Raw genomic sequence first — 25,289 nt, 5'->3', positions numbered from 1 at the left:
AGTAGAATATGGAGAGGAGAGTTTATCTGGCAGAAAACTGTCTAACAAATCAGAGTGCATGATAGAGTGGGATGAAAGGCAGCTTCAGCAGATCTGTTCATTGTTCTTGGCAACCAGAATCTCCTAAACCCAGGATAAGTCACAGTGAAGGTAGCTCTACCCTCAGTACAGTGCATCTATACTGGGTGTTTGCATCAGTGTTGTTACAATAGTGCAAAAATCCCATATGTAGACAAGACTTAAAATGGGTTCAAGGAAAACATCCCCTTTAAGGGATGCACTTAATTAATACCCCTCCCATCCCCATCCCTCCCAAAAAACACAAATGAGAACTGCCCAAGAAAAGCCCTGAGCAACTAAATGAATCTTCCAAAGAAAATGATTGAAGGCTGCAACACAAGCCTGGATTGTGAGATACAAAAGTCTAAGTTTATTAAACAATTTTGTTAATGTTTATTACAAAGACACAAAAACAAGTCTCATCTGTGGGACTTCACTCTAGCCTCTCCCCTACCCAAACTCTGTCAGTAAAAAAATGACAGACAAAAGACCTGAACAGATAAAGCTAGTTACTTGGAGGGCTAAACATTTAGTTAGTTTTGCTTTGCATCCTCAGCTGACCTTATTTTTCTTTACTAAACTCCTGTTTCTATCAGACATGGCTGATTCAGTGGATAAACAGATATAAAAATATGGACAAATTCTAGGACAACCTAGAATTCTGTTCTAATTACAATTTTGTTTCTTAATTCCTAGAATTCCTACAAAGGCTTCCTAGAAACAAGCCATGATTAGCCCCATTCAAGCATTAGATAAGAGGTGTTATTGTTTTTATCTTTTAAATAAAAACCCCACGGTGGTCACAGAAATGTCAAACTCTGTTTTAAGCACATCTATAAAAGCATTTACAGACGTAGATGTCCATGCTTAGGTCATTAATAGAGAAGTTATTAAAGAGGTTAATTCCCAATAGTCACTGCAATGCCTTCAGTTTTACAGCTTATTCTGGAAGTGCCACAAGAGGAATCTGAAAGATACAAGACATGGGTTTAGATAATTGGCGTTAATTAAGTTATTAATCTTTACAAAGAAGTCTCTGAACAGCTGCTAGCATCAGCAGGGGATAACTATTCACTCTCAACACATCCCGGCCTGATTTTCAGAAGGGTTGGGCACCTGCAGCTCACACAGACTTCAGTGGGAGTTCTGAGTGGTCAGCTGGTCTGAAAAATCAGGCCCTATATGCTTACTACTGCTTTAAAAATCAACATCACCGAATGTGTGTATGGGAAGGGAACAACTGCCAGTTTAATATATACAAAATTGAACAAAATGTGAACTTTTGTAAGTGGCATAAATAAAAAACTGCTCTTGACAAGACTAAGTACCAATTTCACACTTTTATCATCAACGAGTCTCCAAGAGCTTCGTCAGGCAACTGTCACATCTCATTTGTGTAATGAACAGGGACATGCGACATTAGTGTCACTTCAGAGGCATGGTGGTTCATTGCTTTCTAAAGGATCACTGGGACGTGATGTTCCTGCAGATTGTTTGCTCAGTCTGCTTGCAATGTTAATGAAACTAAAAAGAATTAAATCTAAAATGATTTGCTCTATAGCGTACTATGAAAACCTCAATAAACTTCCTCTTTATTACAGTAACCCACATGCCATAAACTTGTTAGCACGGTGATTAGCAGAGACAAAGAGCTGTTTGTTCTTCCCATGGATTCTGTGATTACTTGGGAGTTACTTTATAATTTCTTGTGTTTTGAACTTGGTTAAAATTACATCAGCAAACCAACCGGGTGGCCCATTCATTACAGGGCTTTTCATACCCAAAGCTCTCAACTGCTTTATGAAGTGACGTAATACTTAGCACTACATACACAGATCACTTTATCCACCACTGATCTGGAGCTGCTGGTTAACTGCACAGCAACAGAGTTTAGGACAGGAAGCAAAGAATAGCATAACCAATTAACTCTGGCAACACAATGTTCTGTAACAACATACTGGGGCATGTACAGCATAGACTCAGGAAGAGTACTGTCAACTGAAGATATTGTAACAATGTGCTTTGCCAGCAAAAGAATTACCAATACACAAGGCGTCTCATTTTAGGTTTTAACTGATAAACATCAATAAAACACCTGGATACAAAAAAATTAAATCAGTGTTTATCCAACAAAGACCAGAAGGTTACCCAATCTGTGTTGACTTCACCCCCTTCCCAGTGCAGTTTGTTTATATAGTCCCTACTCCCTGGCTTATACCGAAGGGCTAGTCTTCACAGAGCAGTAATGCAGACTATGGGTGTGTGTATGTGTGATTTCTAAAGCACTGTATTGCACATTAATTAGTCCACGTAAACTAAAAGCTCCCTAGGGCACTTTCACGTAATACTGTTTCAAATAGCACTACGGGGGTATACAAAGGGAAAGCCCTGACACCGTCCCCCCGCCCGATTTTTGGACATCTAAACAGAACTTTACCACCCCCCTCCCCCCAAAAAACCCCAACACACACCAACCCATAAGCCCTACAATACCACTTCCTAGGCATCCTTAGATGCCTCCAATTCTACTGCTAACCCAGCCTGACCCAGTTCAGTTTACAATGTGACCATTTGGTGGTAATGTTACTACAGAAAGTAGCATGGTTGCAGTGATATTTCCACAAAGGAAACCTGCCTTTAGATTCTTAATCCATGGACTGATAGCCCTTGGAGGGAAAACACAGCTCTAAGAATACCATCTCTATGGTAACAAGAGCGGACCTCTTCAAGGTGTAGATGCCCTGGGTATCCCTGATACAGAGCGAGGAATCTGGACATAGATGGAAGAGTAACTAGAATCTTGATTGTACCCGTAATAGCTCCTCTTTGAACCACTCAGTGCTTCAGGATGGTGGCAGGGCCCGGTTACATACCTCTGAGTGGCAAAGAGTAAGGGAGGCAGAGCCCGAGTCCCTACAGCAAAGGAGGAGGAGAATGAAAACTTACTTCAGGGCCAAACCTCCCAGGATCAGTATGTGACCAGGGGGACATTCAAAAGCCCCCAGATAGCAGGAAGTGTTGATTCAGATGTACAAGGAGCAGCACACAGGAAGAATAAGTAGTGGCGGGGAGAAGAGGGTGGGAAAGCCACATATGTACTGACTGTCCCCACACCAGCACCCCATAGTGATTCCCAGCCTCCTCCTTGTGAAACCCCTCTTGGGACAGCTGCCTGCCTGCTTCCTACACTTGCTAACTATTTTTGATTCATTTTCACGTGTCCTTTTTCAGCCACTTTTTGCACTAACTTTCTATTACTTTGTTGTTCCCCTCCTTTTCCCCCCACTCCCCACAGGGTGACACGTTGCTTGGAGTGACGTTGTCTAATGGTGGCTTCTTGAGGCTCTTACTTCTGGGCTGAGCAGGCCGAGATGCTAAAGCCTATGCACTGCTGCCAGCACCTGTAAGCTGCTCCTATGGCTGGCTACCTCAATGGCTGCTGCAGAAGCTGGAAGGCAGGCAACCTTGCATTGGGCTTGTACAGCTCCGTGAGAGTCTGTATGTCAGAAGTCAATTCCTCTCATCTGCTCCCAGATTAAACTGTTGCCCACCCCACCCCCAGCTGGGAAACACTGGCACACGTTGTTATCCCACTAACCCTGAACAGACAGGAAGGGTGACATTACAGAAGAGGGGACATAACAGACTTATTTCTAGACCTGCTCCAAAGCTGAAAGCTTTCAATGACACCCCCACTAAGAAAGAATTCCTGTTCCACCTACAGTAAAATAAGAGATGGACTTGCCACAGAGTTCTGCCCCCTTGAACAGTCTGGCAAATCTTGCATGCTAAGGGGGGGAAACAACAGATACCAGGGACAATAACTTCCCAGCAATGGACCCAGAATTTGTGTAGCTTCCAAGAGACTTCATGAGATCAGACAACTCACGTGACCCAAGGATCTAGATCTACCAACAGCCTAATCTACCTTTCCTTGAAGTGTGTAAGGTCAGTGCCTGAATAAGAAGGTAATTTAACCTGATCTGGCTGTTCATTTTACCGTTTAACTCCTTTCCATAGTTTTGATAAACGCTTCATTTATTTTTTTAAATTTGCTATATTTCTTCTTTTACTAGAAGATACAATCCCGTGTTTATTCACAGAACTCTCAATGGTTTCCAAAGTAATTTAACATAGGGACTTATGGACAATTCTCAATTCATCGAACTACAAAAGCATACGGCAGGACTGAAGAGCCTCACACTGAAGGTAGAAAAAAACCTAAAGTTTTAAGCTTACAGCAGCATACATCCTCCTCAGTGATCAACTTCTGCATCTTCAAACTGCCCTGCAACCACTGGTGCTGTGTCCACCTCCATCCCATCTGAAAACAAAGCCAAGGCAATGAAATACTGCAGCACTCACAAGCTGAACACACTGTGACATAAAGTCAGTGCCCTCTGCTGGCGAGAGATTAGTGATGCAGGAGATACTAATATTGTGTTGACAGTATTCTAGGCAAGTTGAAAACACAGCAACTCCCCAGACCTATTTCACGTACTCTTAGCAATACCCCTTTTTAAAATGTCAGTCAGACAATACTAAGTCACTAAATTGCACGTTATAAAAAGAGATGCAAGGTTGTTAAGCTGCAGTTTCTATTACTCTCCTAAGAAAGTTTTTTTCTAAAAAGCAAGAACCCTTATTTGGTTCACAGATTTGAACATTAGACCCCTGCAATTGAGATGAAGACATGATTAGAAAGCATAACATTGCAGGTGTATATGAGGTAGGTTAGTCTCAAATAAAATGAATCTAGAGCCTGTTCTAAGAACTTCTGACCACACTCGTTAGTCTCCCATGTAAAGCCATCATGTTGAGCAAAGTCAGGATTAGTCACTTTAGCTGCAGTGTGTCAAGAAATCTCAGAAAAATTCAGAAGATCAGCAGCCAAGGATCTATCACTGAACTAACCAACCCACTCTTCAAGAACAGAGCAACGGCCAACAAGATCCAGGAAGGCTACTAAGCTTGCTAAGAGTAGGTCCAAGCTGTGCCATACACGGTCCATTTTATTTCCAACATCCAGAACTTTGGGTTCAAAATCCAGACTGAACTTTGAGATGAAGAGAGATTTCACAAGAACAAATGAGATCATATAAAAACATTTTTATACAAATGTAATTTAATCCACAAACTTGTGGAACACACACTAAATTAACCTATGAAAAAGTGAAGAAAATGCAGAGTTAAAGCTAAAGAAAAGTCACTCAGCTGTCAATTACTGCAACACATCACATATACCTAGTTACCATACTGCTTTGCTCGGCTAGAGAAAGGATGGGCTAAAGACAAACTTTCACAGACTGGTTTAAAAGGCAATCTTAGTTACATAGGTTCAATAAGTATTTAGAAACTCTAAAAATTTTACCTGAACTGGTGCAAGCCTATATTCAGACACACACACTGCACATTTCTGACCCAGGGAAAAGCAAGAGGTACTACCCTTTAAAGATTAAATGGGAAACATTTTAATAGCCCACTGCTTTTTCCCCATGTTTCCTAATATTTGTCTCCAGATTGCTAAGGTTGCATTCACAAAGCGTGTAACAGCGATCGAACTACAAAATAGGTATTTTAAATGATAATGGAAATACTTACACACCAACGTAATTTTTCAAATCATGTTATTACTCACCATTTATACCATAAAACCGGCTTCTTTTTCCCAACACACGCAGAAGTTTATGATATTATTGCTCACAAGCCAATTTCACCATTGCTACTGCCACATAAAGCTGCATGCAGCAAGGGTTAAGAAACCTTACTATACGTACTTTGGGGGAAAAGGGCATGTCTCACCTTCAAACTCTCTCACTGAATCTTCTGTTCGCACTCCAGCCATGTTGTACTGGCTGCTGACAGACTGAGCTAACATGCCCTCTAATCTCTCCAAAGTGGCTTGACCCTCTGCAGTTAAGTGTGACAACCCTTCTTCATATGTGTAGAAGGAAGGGATATCGCCTTGTCCTTGTTCTGCAAAGACAAATTTGCATTTAGCAGATATGACGTTATAAACACAGCAAGTGCCTACAAGATACTAAACCACTTTAAAAAGATATTTCCAGACGGGGTCAGGTAACGTACTTATTTATTAACCAGGTAGGCTATTTTTAAACCAATAGTAAGAGTCCAACTGAAAAGAATTCACTAGCACTGACTACACAGCAGGATCTTTTGACAAGAATAGACAATTTAGAAAGAAATCCATACACTATCTGAAATGCGTTTAAAAGAACTCTCTAATGAACAGCATTTTGCAATTTCATTTGCAGATCTCTAAGTGCTTCAAGCAATGAATTTCTCCTAATCGCTCCTGCAAGGCATTATAGCAGGTGACAGCCCTGCTAAGGTTCAGACCAGATTTCTGTTTAAAGCCCAAATATTTTAAGTGCTCTAAATTCAATACAATTACTCAGATTGCCTTGAAATTTGCCCATGCCTCATGAGAGCACAGGTTTCCGTTAGTAGACCAAATCTGTGGCCATTTCACCAAGGGGTTCCCTAGATACAGGTCCCTCCCAAAATAACAGCCCTTTTTTTTTTTTTTAAGTTGACAGATTCTGGCAACTGATTTGTGCTTACAGATAAGAGATCAAACAAGGGTGCAGATCCTTACACCAGGATCTCAGACAATCAAGGGTTACCCTGGCAACTACCAGCCCATTGGGGAAAATCAAATAAAAACTTTATTTGACAAAGATTTTGCGACTGTACTGTAGCACATCAAAACTATCTCATGCTAAATGAGATGCTAATGAAATTATTGAGCATTGGGCAGAAACTAGAAAAGGCTGGACGGCATATTGCTAAAATCTGTCTGTCAGGGTTTCTTTTTAATTTTGGGGAAAATGTATTTTTGCAAAAAAAAAATTCGATATGCAAATGCTTGATGGCAAGGTATCAGCATTTTAGGGGGTGGTGAAGTTGAAGGATTAGAGGTGAGAAGGGTCTGACCCCCCTCTTTCAGCTCCCCGCATGGGAGCTAGGTTCTGCAGGGGGCTTGCCTTACTGGGAGGGGTCCTGAGCTCCTGCTGCCTACCCCCTCAATGTGAGCTGGGATCTGGGCCTCCCTGCATCCCAGAGTTGTGTGTGCTCCACTCCTTTCTCCCCTGTTTTGTGCCAGTATTTGGGGCATCTCAGCACATCTATGAAGGTCTAACCCCCACACACCCTGCCCCATGTGAGCTGGGATCTGAGGAAGTCCTGCCTCTCTGGGTGGAGCTTAGAATGGGCATGCTCAGGACAGACACTAAGAAGACACTGCTGAGACTGGCGTGAAGAGCTGGGAATGCGTATGCCCGATGTATCAAAAACTCTCCAGCACTAGGGAGTGGGGAAAAAAACATCCACAGACATGAATGGAGCAGTTCACAAGTCTCAGAGCTATTGTTTCAAGCTGTATTCAACTCCATGGGGTATTCAGCTGAGAACATCTCATGGGGGCTATTAACACTGCCCTGAGCCTGCTACTTGGGCAGAAATCTGAGAATGAAGATTTTTCCCAAATGTTCACTAAGTTTTTCTTAAATTATTATTTTGGAAAAATGTAATCTGAGTACACCAGAATATTCAGAAGATGCTGAAACCATATTTGAAAAGAAAATAAATTATACATGCAAATGCTCACTGGGAGGGGAGTTGTGATTAGGGGTGCAAAAGTAGTTGGCGATATGGGAAATGACGTTTGGGTCTGCAGCAAGGGCAGAAGGTAAATGGGAATGGGTGGTAGAGGAGGGAAGAAAGCTTGGGGGACTCATCTCAGATGGAAAGGGTCAGAACATAAGAACGGTCATACTGGGTCAGACCAAAGGTCCATCTAGCCCAGTATCCTGTCTGCCAACAGTGGCTAATGCCAGTGCCCCAGAGGGAATGAACAGAACTGGTAATCATCAAGTGATCCATTCCGTGTCTCGCATTCCAGCCTCTGGCAAACAGAGGCTAGGGACACCATCCCTGCCCATCCTGGCTAATAGCCATTGATGGACCTATCCTCCATAAATCTATCTAGGTATTAACTGGAGTGGGAGGAGAGCAGATGGGACAGGTTGGACAAATCATGCCAAACTAATCCAATTTCCTTCTTTGACAGGGTTTACTGGCCTAGCAGATGGGGGAAAGCAGTAGACATGATATATCTTGATTTTAGTAAAGCTTAAGCACACTAGGGAAAAATGGTCTAGATGAAATTACTATAAGGTAGGTATAAAGCTGGTTAAAAGACCATACTCAGAGAGTAATTATCAATGGTTCACTGTCAAACTGGGAAGGTGTATCTAGTGTGGTAGTGCAGGGGTCAGTCTTCGGTCTGGTACTATTCAATATTTTTATTAGAGACTTGGATAACAGAGTGGAGGGTATGCCTATAAAATCTGGATGACTCCAAGCTGGGAGGGGTTGCAAGCAGTTTGGAGGACAGGATTAAAATTCAGAACAACCTTGAAAAAACTGGAGACTTGGTCTGAATTCAACAAGATGAAATTCAATAAAAGATAAGTGAAAAGTACTTCACTTAGGAAGGAAAAAATCAAATGCACAACTACAAAATGAGGAATAACTGGCTAGAGGGTAGTACCACTGAAAAGGATCTGGTGGTTACAGTGGATCACAAATTGAATATGAGTTATCAATGTGATGCAGTTGCAAAAAGGCTAATTATCATTCTGTGGTGTATTAACAGGAGTGTCATATGTAAGAAACGGGAGGTAACTGTCTTGCTCTACTCAACACTGGTGAGGCCCCAGCTGGAGTACAGTGTCCAATTCTGGGCGCCATGCTTTAGGAAACGTGGACAAAGTGGAGAGAGTCCAGAGGAGAGCAACAAAAATGATAAAAGGTTTAGAAAACCTGACCTGTGAGGAAAGGTTAAAAAAACTAGGCATGTTTAGTCTTGAGAAAAGACGACTGAGGGGCGACTTCATAACAGTTTTCAAATATATTAAAGGCTGTTATAAACGGGATGGTGATCAATTGTTCTCCGTGTCCACTGAAGATAGAACAAGTAATGGGCTTAATCTGCAGCGAGAGAGATTTAGGTTAGACATTAGGAAAAACTTTCTAACTATAAGGGTAGTTAAACTCTGGAATAGGCTTCCAAGGGAGGTTGTGGAATCCCCCATCAGTAGAGGTTTTTAAGAACAGGTTGGACAAACACTGGTCAAGAATGGTGTAAATTTACTTGGTCCTGCCTCAGCACGGGGGTTGGACTTGATGATTTCTCTAGGTCCCTTCCAACCCTACATTTCCATGATTCTACTATGTAGGGTAGCAGAAATTGGGAGTTCAAGGGGGAGCTTATATCAGCAGAGTTCTCCTCTTCCATGCAGGTGTGTGTGCTGGGATCTACCCTACCCCTACCCCCTGCAGGGGTTTGAGACTTTCCTTGCCTACTACGTATTCTGGAATCTGGGACACCCTGTTCCTCTTAGGATGTCTCCATGTGAACTGGCGTTTGGTGTGGGGGGAATGAAGATAACGTTAAATTAGAATCCAGAAAATGAATAGTGAAGATACACTGTGGCCAGCCATCCCATCCCACACAGAAGTGATGCATGTAGGGGAGGGGAATGGTTTGGAGGTGGTGTGGACTGGGTGGACTCGAGATATGGCTGGCGAAGTCTGGCTGAAGCAGAGGCAGGAGTCCCAACTGGAGGTAGGTTAGTGGGAGTGACGGCCCAGCTCAGCATGCAGCTGGATGTCTGGCTGGTGAGTCTTGCCCACATGCTCAGGGTTTAGCTGATCGCCATATTTAGGGTCAGGAAGGAATTTTCCTCCAGGGCAGCTTGGCAGAGGCCCTGGGGGTTTTTCGCCTTCCTCTGCAGTGTGGGGCACAGGTCACTTGCTGGAGGATTTTATGCATCTTGAAGTCTTTAAACCACGATTTGAGGACTTCAATGGCTCAAACATAGGTTAGGGGTTTGTTGCAGGAGTGGGTGGGTGAGATTCTGCGGCGATCATATTGGTCCCTTCTGACCTTAAAATCTACATAACCCAGGTAGCATGAGCCCTCCAGTAAGCTACAGCATAGGGAAGAAGAAAGCAAGGAGCAACTTCTTACAGTGCAAACTAATGGCTTCATGAGAAGGGGACGGGAATTGGAAGTATGTGGGGGGGGGGGTGAAGGGGGCAGGCGCTATGCGCTACACATCGTGGGGAATGGTGGGGCAGGGAGTGGAGAAGGAGAGACATGCCAGTCTTCTCTCACATGCTTAAAGTTACTGTGACAACCACATAAAACACATGGTAAAAAACAAAAACACTATCTCCCCTTGGCGAACACATTTCACAAAAAGATTACTCCATATCCAACCTTTCAGTCCTTGTCCGCAAAGGAAACCTGCCAGAGGTGACTAGTGAGAGGGACACAAAGGAGGCATGTGACCTCCCCACCACCCATGTGACCCCCTCACATGACTCACCTCTATCCCGCCCCCGGGCTCTCCCCATCCCCCATTACCTGGCAAGGGGGGGGGGGCGCTCTGCTCCAGTCCCCCTACCATGTGGAGCCACTAATGCACATCCCAGGCAGCCTCTGGCCATGCACCAGGCAGCATGGCTGGAAGAGGAGAGGCTCTAGCTCCGCCTCTTCCCTTCATCTCCTCAGCTGCCGGCCTTGGCACCCCGCCCCCCGTGTTGGGGAGGGTCATGTGACCCTTTGCCCCCCCTTCCCTCCACAGGTCGCCACTGCCTGTACTACACCTTCAAAAGATGAACTGGGGAGCTTAAATTCATAACTCTGCTAGACACTAACTATCACGGCCTTAACAAAAACATTGGTTTTATGGCTTTTTACAACATGAACTCAGCAGCTCCCCTTCTTTGTCCTATCACTGCAGGGCCGCTTCACCTTGAAAGGTCCTTTAGAACGTGTTAACTACTTACGCTAAATAACCTGTTCCATCTTGCATTTAGCTGGGACACTGAGTACCTTTCCCAGACCTCAAGAAGAGCTCTGCGTAGCTCATAAGCTGGTCTCTTTCACCAACAGAAATTGGTCCAATAAAAGATATTACCTCACCCATCTTGTCTCTCTAACCATGTAATGAAATGGTCAAGGTTTTGGGACGCATACCATGGATGAGACTTCTCTCACTGGCCCTGTTAGCAACTACACAGACATTGCAAACATTTCAAAGCATGACCACTATCTCCACTCCACTATAACAAAACATCCAGGAGGGGGACGAGCACTGCAGAATCACATGGAAAGACCACTGGATGGGACTATCCCTAGCTCTGTCACTGGCTTGCTAAGTGACCTTGGGCAAGTCACTTCATCTCGTTGTGCCTCAGTTTCCCAACTGTAAAATAGGGATAAGGATGTGAAGCTGTTTGAGATCTACTGATGAAATGCACTGCATAAAAGCTAGGTCTTTCGATTATTACCTAGCCACAGCTGCATACAAACTGCGAACCTGGGTGAGAACTACAATTGCCTAAATGACCACTAATGCTTACCAACAAACATTTCTTTATTTAAAAAACTAGGATGACAAAAAATTAATTAGCACAGAATTAAGGCTGCCAGTGATAGCTCATGTCCTTCCTGAACATTGAGTTCAGCAAAATTCAAACTTCTGAAAACCAGGAAAGAGAGAGTTAAGGTAATTGCCCAGGCTACCTTAACTCTGCCCTCTTTCAGTGATGCCCCAATACACCCAGAACACACTCTGCCTTCTCACTATAATGGACAAGTGTTACCTGCGCTTGCCCTACGCTCAAACACTGAGCCTACTCCCCTGACAGAATACCACACCTGTAAAATTTAATAACTACTTCATACCCTTTTATAACCCCTTCCCACACACTCACAGAATACCATCTCCACCTACACTTTCCCTTACCCCTCATTAAATCCAGACTGTTCTCATACCCCACCTCACTGACAACAATACCCAGGAAAAAGACCCCAGTGCCCTATTGCTAACACAACCTACACCGTTCTGCACTGAAACAATGCAGACTGGAACCTCAAGGTACATACTCACCTCTTTCCTGTGACCCCACACATGGGAGGGCTCAGACCCAGATCTCCTCATATCACAGTCACTGCTCTTCCCCCATTCAATACAATTACACCTAACACAGTAAGTGCATATAATTCCCAGGGACTACAGCCAGCTCCAGGGTAGCAGAGTTAAGTTGTGTGGGCATTTACTTTAATGCTGTATGTCCTTGTTTTCAGAAGTTTGAGTTTTGCTGAACTCAGCGTTTGGGAAGGGGACAAGCTGGGCAACCGTAACCCTGCGTTAACAAAGTCTTTTACCATTTAATTATATTTTACATACAAAATCTGTTAAGAGAACAGTAAGGTTGCAAAGTCGAACACTCAACATTTAGGAAATCCCAGAACCAGGTGGCCTGTGCAACCGTAATTCAGCCCCTTGCACATTTGGATTCTAGTACAATATTTAATTACATGACCACATATGATCTCCCCTCACAAGATGCACAGGATTGACGGTGTTCAGGGAATGAATCAGAGTTGTGTACTGAAGGCACAAATCTGTCTCTGGGGCAAAAATCTGTCTAGGGATTGGTCCTGCTTTGAGCAGGGGGTTGGACTAGATGACCTCCTGAGGTCCCTTCCAACCCTGATAGTCTTAAAAAAAAAAAAAAAAAAGAAAGAAGGAGGCTGTGGTCTATAGGGGCCCCGCCTCCTTTGTTGCAGAAGTTGGAAGGTGTGTAGTGAATGAGGCAGGGGGATTTCACGAAGAGAAGGGATGGTCTCATGGTTAAGGCCGTTGAATCCTGTCCTGGAGAACTGGATTTTATCCCAGCCTTTGCCACAAAGTTCCTATGTGACCCAGGGAAAGTCACTTAAACCAAGCTTATAATAAACTTCAGACTGCTAGAAACTTTACAAAATAGTTAGGGATAATACTTCCCAGTTTACAGAGGAGGAAACAGAAGTCAACTGTCCAAGCTCTCCAGGAAAACTGTGGCACAGTGGAGAACAGAACCTACCTTTCCTAATTCTGTGCTTCAACCACACACACACTCCCTGAAAGTTCCCTTTATTACTATTTCTGGACCAGACGTCAATTGGCATAATTTACATGCTTAAAATAAAGCATTTGCTCAAGTGCTTTGCTCAATCAGGGCCTTTTACCACAGACTCTTCCACAACATGGCTGGAACCACCTAGCAGTTATTGCCAAGTAAAATCCCATCCCCTAGCAAAGCAAGTTGCAGGTCATACCTCTGGAAGCAGGAGGAGCCTGAATCAGAGGGGAGCCGCTAGACAGGTCAAGTAGAGAAGGCTAGTGTGGTGCTATCAAGGGACTCTAAGAGGGTGTGTAAACTAACAGTCCACTACATTGTGTTAAACAAAGTGACCAAGCCATAGGGTAGGTGCTGAAATCACATTAGCTTGTTGACTGGGAAGGGGGAAGGCTGCTGTCAGTTAGTGTCTTGACGCTTTGGAGAATACAAACAAGGCTGTGGTAGGATTTTTGCTGAACTCCAACTAACACTCTGTAGTCTGATTAGTGATTTTCTGCTCATTTCCGAGCTTCTATGCCCCAAAACTACAATATAAAACATTATTTAAACGTAGATGATACCAGTAACAGCCAAGGAACGTCTTTTAAAAATACACACGCACAGTAGATACAATGCTTAACCTGAGAATAGCTTTCTAAGAGAGGCTCCAGGTACACAAAAGTTGGTAGGTATTTAAATGGTAGCATATCACTAACCATGGGCCTCCACGTCATACTCCTCTCCTTCGTAATCATTGTCTGAATCTTCATCTTCAGGGTCTGGGTGTAGGGCTTGGCATTCACACATTGCTGAAAACATAGCTTCCACTGTAAAAACAAACCACACAGAATTCTCCCATTGGTGAATGGACAAAACAGCTCTAGAGACAGACTCCAAGGCCAGAAGGGACCATTGTGACCATGTAGGCTGACCTCCTGTGTAACACAGACCACAGAACTTCCCCAAAATAAATCCTAGAGCAGATATACATTAGTAGGGATGTGACAAAGATACTTGTTTTAATCAAAGGATGGATAGTACATACAAGTCTTCATACTGGGAGGTGTCTTCATCACATACATGGCAGCATCCAGGGGTGGTGAAAGGGCAGAGTAACAAAACCCCTCCAGCCCAATACACCATGACAACACCCAGGAGGTTCTGGGGTGGGAGAGGAGATCAGAGAGAAGAAAATAGGAATTCTCCTTCATTAAAGCAGCCACTGAATTAAAATGAAAAGTTACACTATATTAAGATTACAAACTTGCAAGCAAATTAAGTTACTGCTTTTTAGATAATTCCCTTAATAGTCTCTAAGTCAGTTAAGTCATCACAGGATGAGAGATAAAAGTTCTGTCATGGATTAGAAACCACCTGAGACAAAACAGAGTAGGAATAAAAGGTCAGTTTTCAGCATGGTAAGAAGTTAACAGCGGGATGCCCCAGGAACCCATGCTAGGACAGGGAGGTTAATATATTTTTGAATGATCTGAAAGAGGACAGGCAGAGAACAACAACATTTGCATACAACACAAAATTCTCTTTAGTCAAGACTGAAGACGACCGAGGAATGCCAGAGACGCATAACAAAACTAGGAGAATAGGCATACTGTAAACCTTTTTTTCCCCCCCTGCACTTACGCATTGCTGGGTTTAGACTCACTGTAAATACCCAAAAAGCCTAGGTTTCACCCCTACAGAAAATTTCATCCCAATTTGCAGTAGTCAAAAAAGAAAAACAGTGTTGGGACATATAAGGAATGACAGAAAAATACTGAAATCACTTTCCATAGCTCAAGGGCACTCATTCATCCGCAATATTGTGTTCATATCTGGTCATCATATCTCAGAAGAGACAGAGGGGAACTAGAAGAGGTTCAGAAATGGGCAATGAAAGTTATTAGAGGTATGGAGAGACTGCCATAAGAGAGATTAAACTAACAGTAGTTAATGAACACATTTGCTACACAAGTAAAATGGCATTGCAGATGAATTAGGAGTTGCAGACATACAGTCTGGTTAGTCTCAGAAATATTATTCAGCAGATATAATCTGGGTATTCTTAGAAATGTTATTCAGATACAAACCGCAACTGTACTAGAATTTTCACTGAAAACTGGCTGCCCAACACATCCCAGCCTTAACTGAGATACTAAGACTGACAATAAATTAAGCACAATCTACTTAAGGATACTTCTAGGAAGGCAGAAGTCCAGTAGTTACCAAAGGGTAGTGGGAGTCATGTCACTTGACCTCTCCGTACCTCAACTCCCCATATGCGTCATGTCCCTACCTCAGAAGGGTATGGAGGCTTAACTCAGTGTTCGTAAAGAGCTCTGAATCTCTTAACAAAAAGAGCTATACCATTATCTTATTTCTTTACTTACAGGCTGATTTGTCGCTGGGTACAAATCTGAATTCTGCAATTGGTTCATCATCATCATCACTGTCTTCCTCCTCTTCCCCTTCAGCCATGGGAGTTTCTTTTGGCTCTTCCTCTAAGGAATTCAAGTGTTTAAAAGAAATCTAAATGTTTGCATTTCCCCAAATTCTGGCCCACTTGTTCTTTTAATGCACATACATATTACATATATAACGGAGTCAGGGACCTAGTTCCAAAATGCAGTGAAAGTACCAGTGTCCCGTAATAGAACTAAAGTCACATAACAAACACAGGCAAAACATAGCTAAGGCCTTTGTCTGCACTGCCTCTTAGGAATTTATAGGATGTTAACCACCATAATACCCTGGAATAGAGCTGTAATTGAGCCCCTTTGCCTTAGTTTTATCTGTAGTATAGGCAGGCCCAAATAAATGACTACGTCCATGTCTATGCTGGGATCATAACTGTCTGAGCTGTAACCATACTTACATATTTTTTGCAAGCAAGGTTCTAGCATAGTGTCCCCACTTTGAGCACAATGGGGCAAGGGTTTCTCTTCTAAATGCAGCCTATAGCATGGCTTTAAAACGATAATAGAAAAAGGCACTCATCTACATGGGGATGCTTGTTTTTACCAGTCTAGCAGCTTCCCTGACCAACGTGGATTAGGATTTCCCCCCCCCCTGTACTGTAGCATCAAGGGTTATAAGAGAAACCACAGTCCATTCTGGTCAAGGAAACTGACCTAGACTCTTCCTAAAAACAACTGTGTTCAAAACATGGTTGTGTCTCTATATGCATGATCATTTCAAATTATAAGAATGACAGTGTAAGTAATTACTTGATATGCCATGTTTATTTTATAGTGCTGTGATACAGTCCCCATGAAATCAATCAGCTTTTTGGATTGGCCCAGTAACGATAGAGTTAACCCATGTTCAGTTTCTGATCTCTCTGCTCCTTTTGCTAGGCAGGCACAGGTGGTGGAAATGGTGGGTAGGAAGCATGCTCAGCCTTCAAGGAGCAGGTATGGGTGGGTGCCTCATGACTTCTATGAGTGAAGTCTCTGGATAACTAAGAAGCAGTGCTGAAAAACTCTAGAGATTCAAGTTAGAGCAGCGGTTCTCAAACTGTGGGTCGGGACCCCAAAGTGGGTCAAAACCCTGTTTTTATGGGGTCGCAGGGCTGGTGTTAGACTTGCTGGGGCCGTGGGACGAAGCCCGAGCCCCACTTCCCAGGACCGAAGCCCGAGGGCTTCAGTTGTGGGCGGCGGAGCTCAGGGTTCAGACCCCCCGCCGGGGATGAAGCCCTTGGGTTTCGGTTTGGCCCCCCCGCCTGGGGCAGTAGGGCTTTGGCTCAGGTTTTGGTCCCCCTCCTGCTGTTGTGTAATAATTTCTGTTTCAGAAGGGGGTCTCAGTGCAATAAGTTTGAAAACCCATGTATTAGAGGCCTGCTGCATTTTTACATCTACTGAAATAAATAAAATAAGTAAGATGGCTGTGACATGGAGCCTTGTATCTGGAAGGTTTAGCATAGGGGTACAAACTAAGTCCACGTCCCAGGAACTACAGATTTTCTAAAGGAACGCGGAACAAGTCCGGCAAGGCATCCATTTCCATGAAGAGCATCTTGTACCACCAGAGCCCAGAAACTCTGCAATGTAGTAACGTCAAGACTCAAAACAAGTCAGCAGAGTGTCCACTGGCTGCCTCCAAAAATAAAGCATTCAAGGAGACTTCCCAACACTTTGCAGGCTGACATCAGCAGGCACATCTTGCAATTGTGGTGCCCAGCTGCCTGTTCTCAGTTATGTCAATCTCAAGCTCACCCCTTCATAAAACAACACACAGATGCTCACAGGCACACACAACTCACTTGAAGTGTGACAAAAGCTTCCAGAGAAAATACTATGGATCCTACCCAGCCATGCTACACAAAACATGGAAATTCCTGCAAGAATTGAAGCAGTTTGGTTTTACTTTAATGCCCTGAATTCCATCCAGCAGAAAGCAGCAATACTGTGTTACAAACCAGGAATGGACTTGAAAACTAATTGTTCAGGTTTCCACAGGCTACAGAAGATTTACTGTAGCCTGAGTTTGCATAGAAAATTAGTCAGATTGATGTTACAACACAGGGGAATCTCTCCAGGTAGAAGCGGCTCTACGTTCCTATGTGGTAATGCCAAAACTAAGAGCTTACCTTTATTTATTCATTTTTTTTTTTTAATTCAAGAAGTTTATATACCATTTTTTCTCTAACCTAGATTCACGCAACATTAGAAAAAGATACATTACAGAACTGGAATAAAAAAAAATATACATTGTCCATTTCTCCCTCACACACTATCTGAAGAAGGTTCAATGGAATGACTGTCTTTTTGTATTAACAAGCAATAGGATCCTTAAAATATACCTTAAACAGACATTTTCAAAGCTGGGACACTGAATTTAGCTACCAAACCATTCCTTTCCCTCCTAATTTGCTACGTGGACCTACTATTATGTTAGTGGGCTTCTTTCTTAAGGAAGCACTTAAAAAAAAAAAAAAAAAAAAAAAACCAACTTTAAAAGGAAATTTGCAAAAAATATTAACTGTGCACACACTGTTGCTTCTTTAAGATGCATAAAAGTAGCACAGAAGACTCCACCCAAAAACATTTTTTGTAAGTAGAAATCCATATCTTGTCTAACCAGGAAGACTGTTAAATAGAGTATTTATTATTACAAGTAAAGTCATGACATCGGAATCTTTAATAGGCCGAAAGCTGAAGCAAGTGACTGGAGAGTGGGGAAAGGAGAGATTTTTAGTCAGCCTATTTAAAACTTACTTTTAGTTTGTCTTTGTTAGCACTTATTTAACTGCAAAGGACAAGTATTGTGGAGAAAACATGTTTTTGTTAAAAAATCCAACACCCTGCCCTTTCAGCAGAAGATCATCATATAAGAACTCCAAAATCCCCAAAAGCACCCCCAGAAGGGCAGACTTCTCAAACAGGGTATTTCTAAAAGGGTTTAAAAAAAAAAAAAAAAAAAGCAAACTTAAAAAAAAAAAAAAAAAAAAACCTTTCAGGTCTCCTTTCTAGATCATGAAGAAACAAGAAAGGGCATAAGCCCAAGTTTGTTTAAAAAAAACTCTGTGGGACAGCTTTAAAGATTCAGTAATAAGCCTCATAACATGAACTGCTCTTACGCACGTGCAAGAATTCTGAATGAAGGCTTCCAGTGTAATTTCAAATCGCAGGCATGCAAATACCCATTCAATACACAGAGGAAGGGAGGGAGTAGAGTAAGGGGAAGCAGTGGAGGAAAGGGACATGAACACAAGTATCAAAGGAGCAGATAAGCAGATTTTTATTCTGTTTAAATAGGACCAAGAGAGCAGAAACAACTAAAAATTGAAGTTTAATAGGAATACTCTCCTGCTGTACATTTTAACAAGAGGCAGGATAGAAAATGTGAATAGTAAAAGTGACTAGAATATCAGTGCACAGTCAGGCTTCCAGGAAAGGCACAGCCTTTAAGAAAAGGAAAGTAACGAGGTAGAGTGTTTGAAATAAAAATGTAAAAAGAGACGAAGCCTGAATTTTAAATCCCAATTTCCTCACTGTTCATAATGGACAGTTCAAGTGACAAATTACCCCTACAGGGAGACAATTTTCATTTCAGTTGTTTACTGAGCTACAAGAGAAAGGAAGAAAAGTACATAACAATACAGACATACCATACCTTCAAATTTGGCATTCACCATGACATACAAATGTTCCCATGGATAGGCATTTAGGTCCCTGGAGACAGCATGTAAACTTATGGTGGGATAGTCCAAGGAGAAACCCAGTCCAGACTTATCTAACCATGAAAGGCGACTGGAAAAAAAAAAAGTCAAATTAAACAACTCCAAAAAAGTTCTGAGTCACGTGACTCAACCTTACAGATGAAGTTCAACAAATCAAAAACAGTAAAATCTATGGAAGAGATTCTGTAGGCAGCACTCATCCCACTTAGTACTGAACTAAGGCCCAAGAACTATGCTAACAGGTCCTTGTGTTTAAAATGAGACAACTTATGGTCAAAGATACTATAACACTTTTTACAAGAGATGGAGTGTGAATCCAAGTGCTCTGGACAAGTTTCATCTCGGATTAATACATTCTGATAAATTCCTGCTGCAGTTTCAATTTGAAAACTGCATAATTCATTTTCTGTCCTTAACTCTTAGAATTGATACGTGCTGTTGATATTTTGAACCCCAGAGGTATCTGCACTGATCCATGAGGATAGTTCAGGGATAGGCAACCTATGGCACGCGTGCCGAAGGCGGCATGTGAGCTCATTTTCAGTGGCACTCACACTGCCCGGGTCCTGGCCACCGGTCAGGGGGGCTCTGCATTTTAATTTAATTTTAAATGAAGCTTCTTAAACATTTTAAAAACCTTATTTACTTTACATACAATAGTTTAGTTATATATTATAGACTTATAGAAAGCGACCTTCTAAAAACGTTAAAATGTATTACTGGCACGCAAAACCTTAAATTAGAGTGAATAAATGAAGACTCGGCACACCACTTCTGAAAGGTTGCCGACCCCGGTATAGTTTATACCTCAGTTTGTAAAGTCCTTTGTGATCTTTCAAAACAAAGAGATCATCACAAAATAAGATCTTCCTGAAGTTGTGGTGATAACAAATGCAACATTAATACAGCTTACATCAGTGAGTCTAAATGAGTTTCTATGGGACACCAGGAAGAAACAGGATTTGATGAGGTGAGGAATCACTTTCCTAATTATGATCAGCAAGCTGTTTCTTTCCTCAGTTTTAAGTGTTGACAGCTGTAAATGCACTGAGTCTGTACTTGGATCCAAAGCCTCATTGTATTCAGCAGCGCCTGGTTCTCCCACACTGTGGAACTCCAATAATGTAATTAGAGTGCATACTGGCTCATTCTATTCATTGCTCGTAAATGGCTCTTGTAGAAGCCTCCCAACACACTATATGAGGAAGCAGGGAGAAATATTTGTATAAGCCTCAGACAAAAGTCTATTGAAAGCATAGTAAAGGGCGCAACTCAGCATTATACATGTTGACAGCACACGTCTTTGGCCTAGTCTACACTTAAAACTTAGCTTGGCCTAGCTACATTGCTCAGGACAGAGTGACGGCAGTACTATTACCTGGTTTATAACTTGGATTTCAGTACAGATACCCTTCTTAAGTAAACTAGCTGTCTCTAAGCTCCCCAGGGCAGTTCTACAGCGCTGGGCATAGTCAGTAGTAAAATGAGGAAGAGCAGTGCAGAGAAATGCAGAGGACCATCTCTCTCTGGACAAGAGCCCAGGAAGACCAGCCTGGCCTGATGGAGAGATAACATCCTGTGATAGCCTAGAGATGGAGCCAAGAGATGGGGGGACCGGGTGCAGACAGCCAGGCTGGAAGAGCTGCTCCACACTGTGCCTAGGCTGCAGGCAAAAGGCTCTCAGCCAGCAGTGGGCTTCAGGCACACAGGGAGCATCCCCAGAGCAGCACTGGGCATCAGTGGGATTCCCACCACAGCCTCCATGCCAAACAAACTACTGCAGACTACTGCTCAGATAAACACCCAGGCAGGCGAGAGCCCTGAGCTCCGACTGTAGAAGTGTGAGAACGGAGCAGCCCCACTGCACAAGGGCCTGTTCCCGCCAACCCTCCCGCCAGCCAGGTCTCCTCGCCAGGGCCTGCCCCCCACTCCCCTCCCAGGTCTCCTCGCCAGCTCCTGCTCCCCCCCCACCCCCTCCCGCCTGACAGGTCTCCCCGCCAGGGCCTCCTCCCCCGCTACCCGGATCCCCCCGCCAGGGCCTATCGCTCCTCCCCCGCCAGCCGGACGCTGCTCCTCACTTGCCCCTCCCCCAGCGGCCGCCCGGGCCGCACCTCTCAGCGATGTACAGCGTCCCGGTGCCCAGCCCGCGACCTCCCAGCACCGCCTCAGTGTCGGGCTGCTGCTGCCGGATCCCCTCGGCCGGCGGCGGGAACCGCTTCAGGAAACTCATGGCAACCGTCTCCCTCCGCCCGCCGCTCCGAGCCTGGCCGCCGGAAGCGGAAGCGCCACTCTAGCCATCGATATGGCGAGGAACGAGCCGCTCTAGGCACCGCTCTATGGTGAGGAGGCGGAGTGCTCGCCCCCTGAGGCCGGCACAGCGGCCACGGCGAAGCCCCTCCCCTTTACGCTCTGTTCCAATGCCCCCGCCCCATATGTGTCACGTGACCTGCTGTGTTATTGTAGGGTCTCCTGCCAGGAGATCTTGGGCACTCCCCTGTTGGGGTGGCTTGGTCCAGACTTGCACATGGTACGATGGGTGTGAGGTCACACCAGGACCTGGGTCACTCCTCGCTCACTCCAGTGCTGACAGTAGGGGAACGGCCAGGAATGCATGAAGGCCCAGGCCCCACCAGCAGTGGAGGGTTATGGTGCAGGGCCACATCTCCACAGCAGCTGCCAGTACTGAGCACACAGGAACTATGGCAGGAGTGTGAAGACACATAAACCCTGCAGGAGGGAGGCCAAGTCTACACACGAAAATAAGGTGGTTTAACTACATTGCTTAGGGGTGTGAAAAATCCACACATGAGTGATATAGGTAAGACAACCTAACCCCCTGTCATAACTATAAAGGGAAGGGTAACAGCTCTCCTGTGTACAGTACTAAAATCCCTCCTGGCCAGAGACTCCAAAATCCTTTTACCTGTAAAGGGTTAAGAAGCTCGGGTAACCTGGCTGACACCTGACCAAAAGGACCAATACAGGGACAAGATACTTTCAAATCTTGGGGGGGGGGAAGGCTTTTGTGTGTGCTCTTTGTTTTAAGGGGTTGTTCGCTCTTGGGACTGAGAGGGACCAGACATCAACCCAGGTTCTCCCCATCTTTCTAAACAAGTCTCTCATATTTCAAACTTGTAAGTAAAAAAGCCAGGCAAGGCGTCTTAGTTTTACTTTGTTTTCTCAACTTGTAAATGTACCTTTTACTAGAGTGTTTATCTTTGTTTGCTGTACTTTGAACCTAAGACAGAGGGGGGTCCTCTGAGCTCTTTAAGTTTGATTACCCTGTAAAGTTATTTTCCATACTGATTTTACAGAGATGATTTTTACCTTTTTCTTTAATTAAAAGCCTTCTTTTTAAGAACCTGATTGATTTCTCCTTGTTTTAAGATCCAAGGGGGTTTGGATCTGTATTCACCAGGGAATTGGTGAGAGGTTTCTAAAAGCTTCCCAGGGTAGGGAATGGTGGCAGCGGACCAGAACTAAGCTGGTAGTTAAGCTTAGAAGTCCTCATGCATGCCCCTACATTTGTACCCTAAAGTTCAAAGTGGGGATACAGTCTTGACACCCCCTACTGTGGACAGGGTTAAGTCAACAGAAGAATGTCTGTGCTAATTTAACTATCAGCTCTTGGGGAGGTGGATTACCTACACCAACAGCAGAAACCTCCCCCCCTCCCCAGCAGTTGTGTCTACACTGAAGCACTAGAATGGCACAGCTGTGCTCGTGTAGTGTTTCAAGCATACACATGTCCTGACTCTCACTGAAGGTGGAAAACAAGTAATGTTGAAGAGGGGAGTCTATTCTATGTGATACCATGGCTATCACGGCCCTGCACATCTGCTGCTGCCATCACCAGCTACTTAACTGCACCCACCCCCCAGAAACCATAGGTGCTGACTGTGGGTGTTCTGGGGCTGGAGCACGCAGGGGGAAAAAAAGTGGATGCTCAGCACCTAGTGACAGCCCCATGGATCAGCTCCTCCCCAGTGCCTCCTGCCTGCCAGGGGCTGCACAGATAAGCTCCTCCCCCTCCCTCCCAGCACCTCCCACTGGCTGCAATCAGCTGTTCAGCAGCATGCAGGAGGTGCTGGGGGGAGAAGAGGTAGGAGCTGGGGCAGGAAGAGGGGGGGGTAGGGGTAGGAACTTGGGGGGAAGGGGTGGAGTGTGGGCAGGGCCTGGGCTGGAGCAGGGGTCCAGCCCCTTGGGGGAAATCCTAAAGTCAGCGCCTCTGCTAGGAACCCACTCACCACGGCAGTAGCACCACCAGTCATTAGCTCTCTTGCCATAGGGTGAACCCCATCCTGGCCGTTACCCATATAATCCCCACCCCATGACAATACCCAACCCTTTGCTACACTGCAATGCCCACACCTATGGTACCTGCCCACCCAGACTGGGCACATACCCCATAGCAGTATTCCAACTGCAACATCCATATGGACTCTTGCCTGTTACCTCCCAACCCCTCCAGGAAACCACCCAATATGACACATGCAAGAGAAATGCATGTTATAGACTCCTATGAAACACAGCAATGAAGGAATGAGAAAGCTGGGCCCCTAGGGCCTGATTTTATTTCTACAAAATACAAATAATTGCTATTGTCTTACATAGGAATTACTCTTATTCTATGGCAGAAAAATAGGATCCCACATGACAATTAACACTCTTAGCTCTGAACATAAAATAGCACAGGACCTTTAATAACCTGTTTGACCCAAAGACACCCAGTCCTTCAGAACAGAGGTGGAAAAAATCATTGTGGAAATTTATTCGTTCAGGTGCAAAGAGCCACTATGGTGGTGATGACGGAACTTACGAGATTTCATGCACACACCAGAAAAAGCAGAGTGACAAGCAGAGTTTTACAATGCAGCTTTGGAGTTGCCTCTGTTTAGGTAGAGGGTCCAGTGCTGCTCCCAGGTTAGCCACTAGTTTCAGGTACACTAGATACAGCAGCGGTTGGCACATTTTTCTGTTTGAGCCTTCCACACTCTGCAGTTGATCAGGAAATGAGTACCTACAACCCATCCAGCAGCAACTGCTCTCTCACCTGTGTTCTTTTGTCCCTTTTAACTCTCTCTCCTTTCCTATCTGCAAGAAATTTTGTTTTATCCCTCTTTATTTCCATCCTGCTGGCTGGTGCCTCCCAGTGCCTGTGACCACACCCACCGGAAGCACACATGATGCTCTTCCTACTTCCAGGTCAGGCAGTGGGTAGAAGACTCTGTTGGCAACTTTCTAGGTATAGGCCACATCCACATGCTCTTATGACCTATAAAGTGAATGCTGGTGGCTGAGACTGCATTGTGCACCAGGGCACTTGCTACAGGAGCAGAGGGAGAAGGTGAACATTTCCATGGAGGTACTTGCCCCACCCATATCACACACCCCTACCTTTCTACAGAGACAGAGGGGGCTGTCCTAGGCATACAGCAATTGCAGAAGCGTCTGGCTTCTTTACTCTCCATAAAACAGGATGGGGGGGGGGGAGAGAAGAGAGAGAGAAAGAGATGGGGAAGAGAGCAATAGGTAATGACATCATGTTCCATATTCTATTCCAGATGTTCTTTGCACTACTCGGATTTGTGCCTCATTAACCACTGGGCCAGGTTATTTTCCAATGCACAGTCACTGATCTTCCATCAAGTATATACAATTCTTTAATAAATAAAATGAGGGGGGATTTCACCCAGAAAAATCTGTTTTCTTGCTTTTGGGTTTTGAGTCCTGACCAAATGGTGGCCTGACTTCAAAACACACCTCCAGTCTGTGTTTCAGAAAGCCTGCGTCTTTACCAGTTTCTTTTTTAAAACATTGTCATCATCTAGAAAACAAAAAGCAAACAGAAGTGTTACAGTGAGCACCAGTTCAGATACAAGAGATGAACCTACTCGACTCAATACAACTTAGTGACAATGCGGAGACTGATGGAGGACACTAGTTAAGGCATGGAGACCTCAGCATGAAAGGTGGCAAAGATAAGAGGGGAAAAAAGGATAAAGTAGCTCTTCTGGGATCATCGCAGCATGTAAACTGAATTATTAGCTAGATAGGCAGAAGCCCA

General features: G+C 44.2%; 1 protein-coding gene across 2 annotated transcripts; it reads right to left on the bottom strand.

Moving 5' to 3' along the window:
* Nucleotides 1-407: 407 nt before the first annotated feature.
* On the bottom strand, nt 408-21,465 carry CLNS1A (chloride nucleotide-sensitive channel 1A). Of its 2 annotated transcripts, XM_065407082.1 has the most exons (7): nt 21,334-21,465; nt 19,156-19,292; nt 15,432-15,542; nt 13,761-13,871; nt 5,863-6,036; nt 4,300-4,384; nt 938-1,027 (listed from the first exon to the last, which is right to left on the bottom strand). In XM_065407082.1, the coding sequence occupies exons 1-6, from the start codon at nt 21,450-21,452 to the stop codon at nt 4,317-4,319; spliced, it is 720 nt and encodes a 239-aa protein (XP_065263154.1). In that variant the 5' UTR covers nt 21,453-21,465; the 3' UTR covers nt 938-1,027; nt 4,300-4,316. The 2 variants fall into 2 exon arrangements, with proteins under 2 accessions (XP_065263155.1, XP_065263154.1); XM_065407083.1 differs by lacking the exon at nt 4,300-4,384 and having other exon boundaries at nt 408-1,027.
* Between the last annotated feature and the right edge of the window lie 3,824 nt (nt 21,466-25,289).

Source organism: Emys orbicularis, chromosome 1, assembly GCF_028017835.1.
Source record: "Emys orbicularis isolate rEmyOrb1 chromosome 1, rEmyOrb1.hap1, whole genome shotgun sequence".
In the NCBI taxonomy this organism is placed as follows: Eukaryota; Metazoa; Chordata; order Testudines; family Emydidae; genus Emys; species Emys orbicularis.
The sequence above is the reverse complement of the archived record's forward strand: the minus strand, read 5'-3'. Positions and strand labels throughout refer to the sequence as shown.